This window comes from Carcharodon carcharias, chromosome 1 (genome assembly GCF_017639515.1).
Source record: "Carcharodon carcharias isolate sCarCar2 chromosome 1, sCarCar2.pri, whole genome shotgun sequence".
Lineage (NCBI taxonomy): Eukaryota > Metazoa > Chordata > Chondrichthyes > Lamniformes > Lamnidae > Carcharodon > Carcharodon carcharias.
Genome location: NC_054467.1, coordinates 141,447,787 through 141,461,690, shown reverse-complemented (window position 1 = coordinate 141,461,690; position 13,904 = coordinate 141,447,787). Strand labels below are relative to the sequence as shown.

At 42.0% G+C, this 13,904-nt stretch overlaps 1 protein-coding gene across 3 annotated transcripts in view; it reads right to left on the bottom strand.

Moving 5' to 3' along the window:
• Positions 1–13,904, bottom strand: part of slc30a9 (solute carrier family 30 member 9) — a 136,963-nt gene that overhangs the window by 92,410 nt on the left and 30,649 nt on the right. For 2 of the 3 annotated variants that reach the window (XM_041196346.1, XM_041196336.1), the window contains exons 3-4: positions 10,484–10,666; positions 7,424–7,477 (exon numbers count right to left, since the gene is read on the bottom strand). In XM_041196346.1, coding sequence (XP_041052280.1) covers positions 7,424–7,477; positions 10,484–10,666 — 237 coding nt within the window. The remainder of the gene's footprint in view (positions 1–7,423; positions 7,478–10,483; positions 10,667–13,904) is intronic. The other variant, XM_041196355.1, reaches the window with a different exon arrangement.

Genomic DNA, 13,904 nt, shown 5'->3' with positions numbered 1-13,904 from the left:
CAGGAGAATGTTATTGATCAGTTATGCTCCCTGTCAATAAGGCATAGAGATTGCTGGATTGCTGGGGAATGAAACAAGTCAAGTAGATCAAGTGGCAGTAGAGGAACATTTGAAGGACAGCAATTACAATATTATAAGGTTAGCTATGGAAAGAGACAAGGAGCAATCTAGAGCAAAAATAATTAACTTGGAGTGGGCCAATTTCACTGGGGTGAGAATGGCTCTGGCCCAGGTGAATTGGAATCAAAGATTGGCAGGCAAACATAACAGAATAATGGACTGGTTTTAAAGAGGAGATGGTTCAAGTACAGTCAAGAAATATTCCCAAAAAGGTGCAAAGGTAGGACAAATAGCCAAAGCTCCATGGATGATAAGAGATATAGAGTAAGATGGAGCAGAAGAAGGGTGCATTTAACATATGCCAGTATGATATTACAGGTGGGAACCAGGCCAAATATAGAAAGTTGAGTTGATGTGAAAAAGGAAATCAGAAAGCCTAAAAGAGTATTAGAAGAAACTGGAATCCCTTTTATTTTAGCTGCCAAACTTCTTTATAGGTATATAAATAGTAACAGGATCGTAAAAGGAGGGGTGGGTCAATTAGGGAATAAAAAGGGGATTTATACCTGACATTTACCAGAATGGACTCAATGGGCTGAATGGCCTCCTTCTGCACTATGACTCTGGGTACTAAATGAGCACTTTACACCTGTCTTTACCAAGGAAGAAGACCCTACCAAAGTCATAGTGAGTGTTGAGATAGTTGAGACACAGGATGAGTTCATAATTGATGAAAAAGTTTTAGAAAGGTTGGCTGTACTTAAAGTCACCAGGACCGGATGAGATGCCAAAGGGAGTAAGAGTGGAAACTGCAAAAGTACTGGCCATAAACTTCCAATCTCCATAGGTACAGGTGTTGTGCCAGAGAACTGGTAAACTGAAAATACTGAAGGGTCATTCGGACTCGAAACGTGAACTGTTTCTCTCTCCACAGATGCTGCCAGGCCTGAGTTTTTCCAGCATTTTCTGTTTTTGTTTCAGATTTCTAGCATCCTCAGTATTTTGCTTTTATGCAAATGTTTCAGCCTTGTTCAAGCAAGGCTATGAGGATAAGTCCAGCAACTACAGCCAGTCAGTTTAAATTCGGTAGTTTCAGAAACAATAATTCAGGACAAAATTAACAGGCACTTGGAGAAACGGGGATTAATTAAGGAACGCTAGCATGGATTTATTAAAGATAAATCATGTTTAACTAATTTGATCGAGTTTTTAGATGATAGAGTGTTGATGAAGGTAATGAAGTTGATGTGGTGTACATGGATTTCCAAAGGGCGTTTGATAAAATGCCATATAACAAGCTTCTTAGCAAAGTCAAAGCCCATGGAATAAAAGGGGTAGGGGCAGGGGCAGCGTCAGCGTCGATACAAAGTTGACTGAAAGGAAACAGTAGTTGTGAACAGTTGATTTTCCAGGCTGGAGGAAGGCATACAGTGGTGTTTCCCCTGGGGTTAGTGCTAGCATCACTGCTTTTCTTGGTCTACATTAATGACCTAGACTTGGGTGTGCAGGAAACAATTTCAAAATTTGCTGATGGCACAGATCTTGTAAGCATTGTGAACTACAAGTAGGATAGTGATAGATTTCAAGAGGACATAGATGAGCTAGAGGTATGGGCAAACAGTGGCAGATGAAATTTAATGCAGAAAAATGTGAAGTGATACATTTTGGTAGGAAGAGCAAGGAAAGGCAAAATAAAGGAGTTAGCTCCACAAGGGGTGCAGGAACAGAAAGACCTGCAGGGTTTTTATGTGCACAAATTGTTGAATGTGACAGAGCAGGTTAAGAAAGTGGTTAATGAGCTACACTGGATCATCAGTTTTATAATCAGAGGCATAAAGTACAAAAGCAAGAAAGTTATGGCGAACCTTCATAAATTACTGATGCAGCTTCAACTGGAGTATTTTGTCTAATTCTTTAGGAACATGTGAAGTCACTGGAGAGGTTGCAGAAAATATTTATAAGAATGATTCTAGGGATGAGGGACTCCAGTTACAAGGACAAATTGGAGAAGCTGGAACGGTCCTCTTTAAAAAGGTGGTGTTCAAAATAATAGACCGAGTATCTAGAGAAGCCTTTTCCTATTGGCAGCAGAGTTGAGAACTGGAGAACAGCAAATTAAGGTGATTGGGCTAAGTAACCAAAAAGGCAACGAGAAAAATTTTTTTTTTTTTTTAAAATGCAGTGAGCTGTTAAGATCTGAAATGCATTCCCTGAGTGCAGGTAGGTTCAAGTGAAGACAGGTTCAGTTGTGACTTTCACAAAGGAACTATCGGAAAATAAACATTTTGTAGGGATACAGGAAAAGGGATGGTGGAACTAGCAGGGAAACTTTTGCAGACAGTTGGAATAGACTAAATGACCTCCTTCTCTGCTGGAATCAGTGATGCATTTTGGTAGGAATAATGAGGAGAAACAATACAAGTTCAGTGGTACAATTTTAAGAGTTGCAAAAAGAAAAACCTGATGTATTTGTGTACAAATCTGTGAAGGTGGCAGGAGAGGATAATGAGAAGTTAATAAAACACATGGGATCCTGGGCTCAGGATACGAAAGCCTACAGGTTTAGCATAACTTACATAAAACACTAGTTCTGCCCCAGCTGGAGTACTCTATCCAATTCTGGGCACCGCACTTTATGAAAGACATGAAGGTACTTGAGAGGGTCTAAAGGAGTTTCCCCAGAACAGCTCCAGGATTGAGGGGTTACAGTTATTTGGATAGACTGGTGAATATGGGGTTGTTCTCATGAAAACAGAGAAGGCTGAGAAAAGATTTGATAGAGGTGGTTAAAATCATAAGAGCTTACAGAATCTCAGTGCAGAAGAGGCCCTTCGGCCCATCGAGTCTCCACCAACACGTGAGAAACACCTGACCTACCTACCTAACCCCATTTACCAGCACTTGGCCCATAGTCTTGAATGTTATAACATGCCAAGAGCTCATCCAGGTACTTTTCAAAGGATGTGAGGCAACCCGCCTCCACCACCCTCCCAAGCAGCACATTCCAGAACGTCACCACCCTCTGGGTAAAAAAGTTTTTTTCTCACGTCCCCTCTAAAACTCTTGTCCCTCACCTTGAACTCACGTCCCCTCGTGACTGACCCTTCAACTAAGGGGAACAACTGCTCCCTATCCACCCTGTCCATGCCCCTCATGATCTTGTACAGCTTGATCAGGTCGCCCCTCAGTCTTCTCTGCTCCAACAAAAACAACCCAAGTCTATCCAACCTCTCTTCATAACTTAAATGTTTCATCCCAGGCAACATCCTGGTGAATCTCCTCTGCACCCCCTCCAATGCAATCACATCCTTCCTATAATGTGGCAATCAGAACTGCACACAGTACTCCAGCTGTGACCTCACCAAGATTCTATGCAACTCCTACATGACCTCCCTACTTTTGTAATCTATGCTTCGATTGATAAAGACAAGTGTCCCATATGCCTTTTTCACCACCCCATTAACATGCCCCTCCGTCTTCAGAGATCTATGGACACATACGCCAAGGTCCCTTTGATCCTCAGAACTTCCTAGTGTCATGCTGTCCATTGAATGCTTCTTTGTCAAATTACTCTTTCCAAAGTGTATCACCTCACACTTTTCAGGGTTAAATTCCATCTGCCACTTATCTGCCCATTTGACCATCTTGTCTATATCTTCCTGTAGCCCAAGACGCTCAACCTCACTGTTAACCACCTGGCCAATCTTTTTGTCATCCACAAACTTACTGATCCCACCCCCTACATAGTCATCTATGTCGTTTATATAAATGACGCATAATAGGCGACCCAGCACAGATCCCTGTGGTACGCCACTGGACACGGGCTTCCAGTCACTAAAGCAGCCTTCTGTCATCACCCTCTGTTTCCTACAACTAAGCCAATTTTGAATCCACCTTATCAAATTATACTGTATCCCATGTGCATTTGCTTTCTTTATAAGTCTCCCATGTGGGACCTTGTCAAAGGCTTTGCTGAAATCCATATAAACTACCCTCATCTGCATACCTGGTCATCTCCTCAAAAAATTCAATCAAATTTGTTAGGCATGACCTCCCACTGAGAAAGCCCTGATCAAACCTTGCCTCTCCAAGTGGAGATAGATTCTCCTTCAAAATTTTCTCCAATAGTTTCCCTTTCACTGACGTGAGACTCCTTGGCCTGTTGTCCTCTGGCTTATCTCTACAACCCTTCTTAAACAGCAGAACCACATTAGCTGTTCTCCAGTCTTCTGGCACCTCCCCCATGACCAGGAGGAATTAAAAATTTGGGTCAGAGCCCCTGCGATCTCCTCCCTTGCCTCCCTCAGCAGTCTGAGGCACAAATCATCCGGACCTGGAGATTTGTCCACATTTAAGCCTACCAACACCTCCAATACCTTGTCACTCCCTATAACAATTTGCTTAAGTACCTCGTAGTCTCTCTCCCAGAGTTCCATACCATCATCTCATTCTCTTGGGTGAAGACAGATGTGAAGTATTTGTTCAACACTCTACCAATGTCCTCCTGCTCCACCCATAGATTGCCCCCTTGGTCCCTTATGGGCCCTACTCTTTCCCTGGTTATCCTCTTCCTATTGATATACTTATAGAATATCGTGGGATTTTTCCTACTTTTACCAGCCAGAGCTTTCTCATATCCCCTCTTTGCTCTCAGAATTGCTTTCTTAAGTTCCACCCTGCACTTTCTGTACTCCACTAATGCCTCCGCTGATTTGCTCCCCTTGTACCTGCTAAAAGTCTCTCTTTTCCTTCTCATCTTATCCTGAATATCTGGTCATCCATGGTTCTCTGGGCTTGTTACTCCTTCCTATCACCCTAGAGGGAACATGTTGAGCCTTTTTGAACTCCCCATTTCCTTTTTGAACTCCTCCCACTGCTCTTCTGTAGATTCCCCCACAAGTAGTTGTTCCCAATCTACCTTGGCCAGATCCTGCCTTATTTAACTAAAATCCACTCTCCCCCGATCCAAAACAGTTTTTTGCAACTTGTCTATTTCTTTGTCCATAACAAGCTTAAATTGTACCATGTTGTGACCGCTATCACTAAAACGCTCCCCAACCACCACCTCAGCCACCTGTCCGGCTTCATTCCCCAGAATTAGGTCCAACACTGCGCCGTCCCTTGTTGGACCCTCTACATATTGACCTAAAACATTCTCCTATACACATTTCAAGAAATCCACTCCATCCAAGCCCTTAACACTATGTCTATCCCAATTAATGTTGGGAAAGTTGAAATCGCCTAATATAATTACCCTATTGTTACTGTTTTTACACACCTCCACAAATTGTACACATATTTGCTCCTCAATTTCCCACTGGCTATCTGGGGGTCTATAGTAAACACCTAACAACGTGGCTACCCCTTTTTTTATTCCTAAGCTCTACCCACAAAGCTTCATTCGATGTCACCTCCAAGATATCATCTCTCCTTACTGCAGTAATTAACTCAACTAATAATGCAATGCCTCCTCCTCTTTCACCCCCTCCGCTGTCTCGCCTAGAATGTTGAGCTGCCAATCCAGCCCCTCCCTCAACCACATCTCAGTGATGGCTACCATATCACAATTCCACGTGTCAATCCTCACCCTTAACTCATCCATTTTACCTGTAATACTCCTGTCATTAGAGGCCGTCCAGCCTTGCCTCGCTCCCTTGAAACTTAATGCAGCTGTACTCTCTCTGACTTGATTGTTTTACTGTATTATGATGTGTCCCACTCTGCTAACATTGTGTCCTCTCCCCCTGCCAAATTAGTTTAAACCCCTCCCAACAGCACTAGCAAACTCGCCCGCAAGGATGTTAGTCCCGCTCTGGTTCAGATGTGGACCTTCCCGCTTGTACAGGTCCCACCTTCCCCAGAAACAGTCCCAATGATCCAGGAATCTAAAACTCTCCCTCCTGCACAAACTCTTAAGCCACGTATTCATCTGCGCTATTCTCCCATTTCTGTGCTCTCTAGCACGTGGCACTGGGAGTAATCCAGGGATTACAACCTGTGAGGTCTTGCTTTTTAGTCTACTGCCTAACTCCCTGAATTCTTGATGCAAGACGTCATCCCTCTTTAGACCTATGTCATTGGTACCAACACGTATCATGACCTCTGCCTTATCACCCTCCCCCATCAGGATGCCCTGCAACCGTTCAGTGACATCCCGGACCCTGGCGCCAGGGAAGCAACACACCATCCTGGAGTCACGTTGACGGCCACTGTAGCACCTATGTGTTCCCCTGACTACAGAATCCCCTATTACTATTGTTCTTCCTCCCCTCGTGTACAGACAGGCTGCTTGTGGTGCCAGAAGCTTGGCTCTGAATGCATTCCCTGAAGGAACCAGCGCCCTCACCAGCCTCCAAAATGGAATACCGATTTGCGAGCGGGACCCCAGGGGACTCCAAAACTACCTGCCTGTTTCTCTTGGGCTGCCTGGTAGTCACCCATTCCCTTCCTTCCTCAAGTCCCTTCAGCTGAGGTGTGGCCACCTCTCTAAACGTGCTATCCACGATGCTCTCAGACTCGCGGATGCTCCATAGTGTCCCCAGCTGCCGTTTCAGCTCTGAAACCCAAGCTTCCAGGAGCTGCAGCTGGACACACTTCCTGCACACATGTTGGTCCTGGGCACTGGAAATGTTCCCGGATTCCCACATTGAACATGGAGGAGCACACCATGGCTTTGAGCTCTCCTGCCATGACTTATCACTTTAAATTAAACCTTTTAAATCAATTATTCTAGGGCCCTTCTTTCCTGATCCTCGTTACCACAGAATATACAAACTATAAAACACAAAAAGACCTTAAACTATAAGCAATAAAAGTCGTAAATACTTACCCAACCTTACCCACTATTTACCAGTCATTTCTCTCCCTTGTAGCCTCTACTGCTGCAGCATGGCAAGGCTACTCTCTGAAGATTTAAGAAGTTGGATAGCAAAGAAAAAATGCAAAGACCACCTCTTCCCCTCTGCACCGAATTCCCACTGTGCACCAAATTGCTAATACCCACACTCACTCTGGCTGTGTCTCACTCAGGATGAGATTCCCCCCCTGCTCGTGTGCAAGATAGATAGAGACAGAAACTATTTGTAATAGCTGAAGGGTCAATAACCAGAGGGCACAGATTTAAGGTGACATGCGAAAGAATCAGAGTGGACATAGTTAGAATTTGTAATGCACTGCTTGATAGGATAGTGGATTCATATATGGAGAAAAAGTCAAGGAGTGGAACACTGGATCGCTCATTAAATTTGAACTCATGCTCTCTGTATTATTCATTTTGGTCTCTGAATTATTTGAGAACCATTGCATTACTGTGTATCCATGCAAAAAGCTGTTATATAATTATTTCACAAAATAAATCGCTTACCTTTCACCTGGATTTGCTCCAAAGTAGGCTGAACTGGAGCACCGGGCCCTTGAGCTGTTAAGATAAATTTGGCATGAAACAGGAATATTCGGGTTCATAAAATCTGCAGATAGCACAGCAATTGTCACCAATAAATGTTGCACATCGTGTTTAACATGAAAACATTGCATAGCGTTTTAAGAGAAGAGTGGGGAAACTGCTAATAGAAGTTTCGTAACAGATGTCAAACCATAGTGTGCTGATTAGGAGTGACTGAAAGCCTGATTTAAAATGGGTTTTCAGCATATTGAAAAGAGCAGAATAAAAAAAGCAAAGAGGGTTTAGGGAGAGTATTCTAGAGAATCAATGGTTACACAAAAGGAAGAAGTTGCACAATAGAGAGTCCAAAGGGTGTGGGAGAGAATGCAAGGTTGGCAATGGTTGCAAAATAGTGTGCAGTGAGTCAATGAAGGAACTTGAAGGCAAGGATAAGAATTTTAAATTTAAATGCATTCAATAGCAGAATTTGCTACGGGCAAAGGCTTAAGATGGGTTTAGGATTCAAATAGCTGGTGCTTATGTAGTGTAGAGCTTGGGAGGCCAGTTAGGAAGACATTGGAGAAATTAAGTCTGGAACTGAAAACTGTAAATGAGGAATGTTGGAGCAAATGAGAAAATATCAATGAGGGTTTCAGCAGAAATGCCAAGGTAGGGAACAGATAAGGTTTGTTGTCAAGTAGATGTAAAGGATCTTAATGAAGGAAAGAATGCAAAGCTAGAAGCTCAGCTTTAGTTCAAGCTAATGGTCTAGTTCAGTCTAAAAGAGTGGGCAGTATTAATGATATGGCAGGTGGTAAGTGCCAGGCTGACCAAATCCCAAAGGGAAACTTGATTGAGTTATCACAAAATTTTCAATTTCTATTTTTATTACCAGAAGGTATATACAGAAGTCAGAAGTAAAGATTCCATGACCAAAGATTTTAAATATTGAAACATTTATTAAGAAAAGAAAACACATAATATTACAGTTAAATTTACATTTCCCAAAAGATTTCTACTTAGCTAGACTCAAATAAACACCCTTTTCCAGGCAAAAGTCCCTATAGTTCCTTAATCTATGAAACATCCAGTAATATTACTGCAAGGCACCCACTGTTGCTTTAAGGGAGGTATTTCACAAGCTTCTCTCCCTCACTCGACAATGGAAATCCAAAGCTTGTAACAAAGCCTTGCTTTCTGGAATAAGCACTTCTCTAGGGTGGCTAGAGGCTACTTTTTCACAGGTCTATCTTTGCACAGCCCACCCTTCAAGGTCTTACATGGCCACACTTCATATAGCTTTCAATCTTTCCTTGAATACATTTTCTCCCCTTTTATCTTTAAGCCTATTGTTTTCAACTTTCTTTTGAAATATACCTTTCCCAGAATCTAAAAATCTTTCATGTTGTCATTATGGCCACCACTTTCAGTAAAAATAAACTTAATAACTTTGCTTTATTTATTTATAATATTTGCCATTTGTCCTGTTATGTCCCTTTGAAATTCAACAGCTAAAATTTCAACTCCTTAACTATCTCCTAATGCAAATTCCAATTCATGCTGTATCTACTGGGATCCCATCTTAGCTCGCATCTCTTCCTTCAAACTGCCTTTTACTCCTAACCCCTTTGATGATTTAAACCTTGATGTCTGGCTGTCTTCAGTTTAATTAAATTAGTCACATAAACACAGTCCCACAAGCCTGCTTCACAGTATCCCGCAATAATATTGGAAAAATGATATCTTTACAGCAGTCTGGCCCACATTTACACCACATTCTGCATAAAGTTAATCATTCTAATCCGTCTGAGCAACTTCATTTTAAAAGCTTGAGTTTGAATCCCTGGTCCTAGAATTTGAGATAATCAAACATGTTATTTATTGAGGCTCAATCTGTCAGTTTAAGAACCTTGCAATAATATTTCTCAAAGCTTCTTTCCTTCCCCACAGAGTTTTGGGCATCCTCTGTTATAGGCAGAGTATCACAGCTGTGGAAAGGCTGTGATTAGAATGCTCTAGAAATGAGAGGTTATAATTATGAAGGAAAGCTTGGAAAATTGGTGAAATTTCTCATTAATAAAAGATTAGCCATGGTCTAAATGCCTTCAGTAACCACTACATGATTGTTTCTTGTGATTGATGAATCAATAACAAGGGGCAGAGACTGGGGATTATAACAAGTACAAAGTAAGAAGTTAGACATTTTTCTGCAGAAGATCACTGAGATGTGGAATGCTTTATCATTACAAAGCTTAAATAGAATAAGATAGTTGCTTGGAAAGGAAGAATACAAAGGATACAAGGAAAATACTGGGAAGTGGGATTACAGTGGTTATCTCCAGTTGAAAAGCTAACACTGGCAAAGACAACAGAGGCCAAATGGCTTACTCTTGTAACTATGATTTGATTTAGATCATTCATTGCAACTGTCAATTTCAGTAAATTTCTGGTTTAGCTGGCTGTAACAGAAGCAACCACAGATTTGTTGCTGCAGCTATGATTAAAAAAGAGAGATTCATTTGGACATAACTAATCTGCAGGATTTAAATTTTGGTTTGTTCATACTCAGCAAAAGCATGAAGTACAAAAGTGCTGCACTGCTTATTCCAACAAATTAGAATCATACTTCATCAATGGATTTAACTAAAGTTATTCATAGTACAAACGTACTCAAACAAAATATAAATTTCCTTCCCTTGGATTTCTTTGAACAACACTTAAATAGTGCATTAGAGATACTGGCTGGGATTTTCTGGTCCCACCCACAGCAGGAATCACCGTGGGCAGAACAGAAAATTTGATGGACCAGACAAAGGTCCGTTGACTTCAGGTGGGAATTTCCAGTCCCGTAGTGGGACTGGAAAATCCCAGCCACTGCCCAGGAGCAGTTACTCTTTCCAACATTACAAGCAGCTGAATTTAAAAGCATCAGGAAAAGACATGTAAAAAGTGTGCTGGTCAATTCACAAGTGGCACTGGTTGGTGATAAGTCTTTCTTTTGGTCTCCAACAAATTACAAAAAGAATAGAAGTGTGACTTTACCAGATCTTTTGAGATTTTGGGGCTGCATCCCCAAGGAAGCCGAGGTACTGCTGGCACTATACTCAACAGTGCTATCCTTTTTGCCATTTGAAGAGTATAAACGCAGCTGAATGCCAGTGCTGATAGGTAGATTAGATCGCATACTATGCCAGAGGCTTTGGTTGGTCACAGTGCTCTTGAATACTAAAAATAAAAATACGAAAATCACCATACAATTCATTTTCAACTCTGGATTATTCAATTTCCACTTTACAGGCATATTTGACCAGAAATGCTTTCCAAGGGATTATTTAACACACTAACAATGGCAGTCACAGGTCACAATCTGTAAAGCAAGAACTGAAATTTTATTTTGCCTATTTGTGAACACACAGAAAATGACATCCAGAAATGAGTAAATATTCTTAAGGATTTCTCAGCATGTTTCATGTACACTTTCAAAAAGAAATTTGCAATATATTTATATGCTTTAATTTTAGCTTATTTGAACAGTATTTTTGATGGTGCCACCAGATGTAAAATTACTTAAATATATTAGCAAATAATTTATCTGACATTTCAATTGCTTCAACTTGATGTACTTTGGTTTGCCTGACTGAAGCACTGTCCACTTTTCACTGCTTGATATACTGCTCAATTAGCAGTTTATGCTAAACTTTGACAAGAAGCTAAGATGATGTTTAAAGGGTTTAAAAATACTAACTGCATGTGCACCACAATGGTTCACTCAACAGGTCTCTAACTCCAGATTTATGCCACAAGTTCTTAATGTTGATGCCATTTTGCATACTACCAGTGGCTGTTGGGCATGAGTGCGTAGGCATAGATTCATTACTAAGGTGGCATTCTGCACACTTCCCATGCACACAGCCTCTCAGATCCTATTTTAAAGTCTTAGATGCCACAACAGCCCCTTTTATCCAGGGAATCAAATCTAGTGAACCTTTGTTGCATCCCCTTTAAGGTATTAGGTATTAAGGTATAAGATGTTATTCCTTAGGTCAAGCAGAGCAAAAACACACAGTACTCCAGGTATGGTCTCACCCAAGCCCTATGTAATTGCAACAAGACTTTCTAACTCTTACATACATATCCTTTGCTATAAAGGCGATCATTTGCTTTTCTAATTGCTTGCTCGCCCTCATGTTAACTTTGTGATTCATGTGCAAGGGCACTTAAATCAGAATGCTAACTTTTACTAGTCTTTTGTCTTTTAAAAAATACTCTGCTTTTCCATTCCTCCTATCAAGTTGATAACCTCACACTCCTCACATTATACTTCTTCTGCGACCTTCTTGACAAACAATCCACGTTGCAGACACCATGGGCTTCTCAGGAGGACCTCAGCAGTGATCAGAACTGTTGAAATGCAGATTGATTCTCAAAGTATCAGCAACCACAGAAATGGAGTGGGGACCTTGGAAGGTGCTACCCCGACCCAGAGTTTCTCACTCTTAAACAGAAGTCCTGCTGCAGGGGCTGAAGTGAAGTGATGTTTGCCAACAATGGAAGGTGGTGGTCAGCCCCTTCAACAAAGCAGATGGAGATGGAGTGGCCAAGGAAGTGAGGTGTGGTACCTCAAACTTGAGTCAGTGTCCAAAAGAGGAAAGGGGAGTGACATAACACTTGTGCCAAGTTCTACTCTAATTTTCTCAGTATTCTCTTGCACAACATTCCTCAGATGAACAGCTTGCAGTTCCAGTCATTCTCCTCTCTCTCTTGGCACCTCATGTTCATCTGAACAGCTACCACTCGTGCTCACTTTTGTGCAATCTGATACCCCTACCGCACAGTCACCCACCACAAATGCCCTTCCCTTCTCTCCAAAGAATTTATTTCTAACAACACTCTGCTTTCTCGCTTTACAGAAGAGACCACACAACTCCAGGAAGAGACAGAGAACCCCAGGGGCAGAGCGCTGGCAACTTGTGCCCACCTGGTCTATTGGGAGGCACTTCTTATTCCAGCAAGCTACAGATGTCAGCAGCAACCTGCCGAGAAAGCCTAAGGTACTGTTGTCTACCTGTACCGAGAGAGCTAATTCTCTACCTGTAGTCCCTTTATGGGTTTCAACTCTTGAGGTGTTTCTGTCCTGTGAAGTGGAATGCTGGCTGAGGAGAAGGCAGCTGATGCTGGTTCCTTCAGCTCTTGCTCCTCTTCTTTCTCAAAGGTCCAAGGTAGAGCTGTATAAATTGCTCTCATGCTGCAGTAAAGGCTGACAGCAGGGAAGTGTAGGTCAAAGTAAAGTCAAAGACAGGTGAAATGACTTCCAAGAGATTGGAAGCCACCTGTCAAGCAATGGACACACACTCCCAGAAGTGCTGTGAGCACCAGTTTTAGGCCTAAGCATGAATGCAGTTATTCAGTTTCATGGTTCGAAGGCTTCCCAGCAGGTCAGTTTCACGGTTCAAAGGCTTCCCAGCATGTCAATTTCACTGAACAAGAACTTCCCACTCTGCCCTCACTTGGTTGACCCTGGTGAGTTTCACACAGTGCAGGAAACCCTTGTGTTGGCTGTTAAAGCCAGCACACAAACATATTAATAAGGAGCAGGAGTGGGCTACTTAGCCCCTCAAGCCTGCTCCACCATTCAATAAGATCATGGCTGGTCTGATTTTAACCTCATATTCCTGCCTACCCCCAATAACTTTTCATCCCCTTGCTTAGCAAGAATCTATCTACCACTGCATTAAAGATATTCAAGGACTCTGCCTCAACCACATTTTGAGGAAGGGAGCTCCAAAGTCTCTCAACCTGCAGAGAAAAAAGAATTTCCTCATCTGTCCTAAGTAGGCGGTCCCTTATCTTGAAACAGTGAACCCCGAGCTCTATATTCCTCCACTAGAGGAAACATCCTTTCCACATTCACCCTGTCAAGTCCCCTCAGGATCTTATATGTTTCAATCAAGTTGCCTCTTACTCTTCTAAATTCCAGTGGATACGAGCCTAGCCTGTCCAACCATTCCTCATAAGATAATACCTGGAATGGGCGGTAAACCTTCTCTGAACTGCTTCTAATGAATCTACATCTTACCTTAAATAGGGAGACCAATACCGTACACGGTACTCCAGATGTGGTCTCACCAATGCCCTGTATAACTGAAGCATAACTTATATTCAATTCCCCTCACAATAAACAATAACATTCTATTACCTGTGATAATTACTTGCTGCACTGTGTACTAACCTTTTGCAATTCATGCATTAGAAACATAGAAGCAGAAGTCATTCGGCCATTTGAGCCTGCTCCGCCATTCTATATTGATTATGGCTGATCCTCTTTTCAATGCTATACTCCCACTCTCCCCATATCCCTTGATGCCTTTAGAGTCTAGAAACCTATTTCCTTCTTAAATATATTCAGAGTCTTGGCCTCCAAAGCCTTCTGAGGTAGAGAATTCCATAGGTTCACCACCCTCTG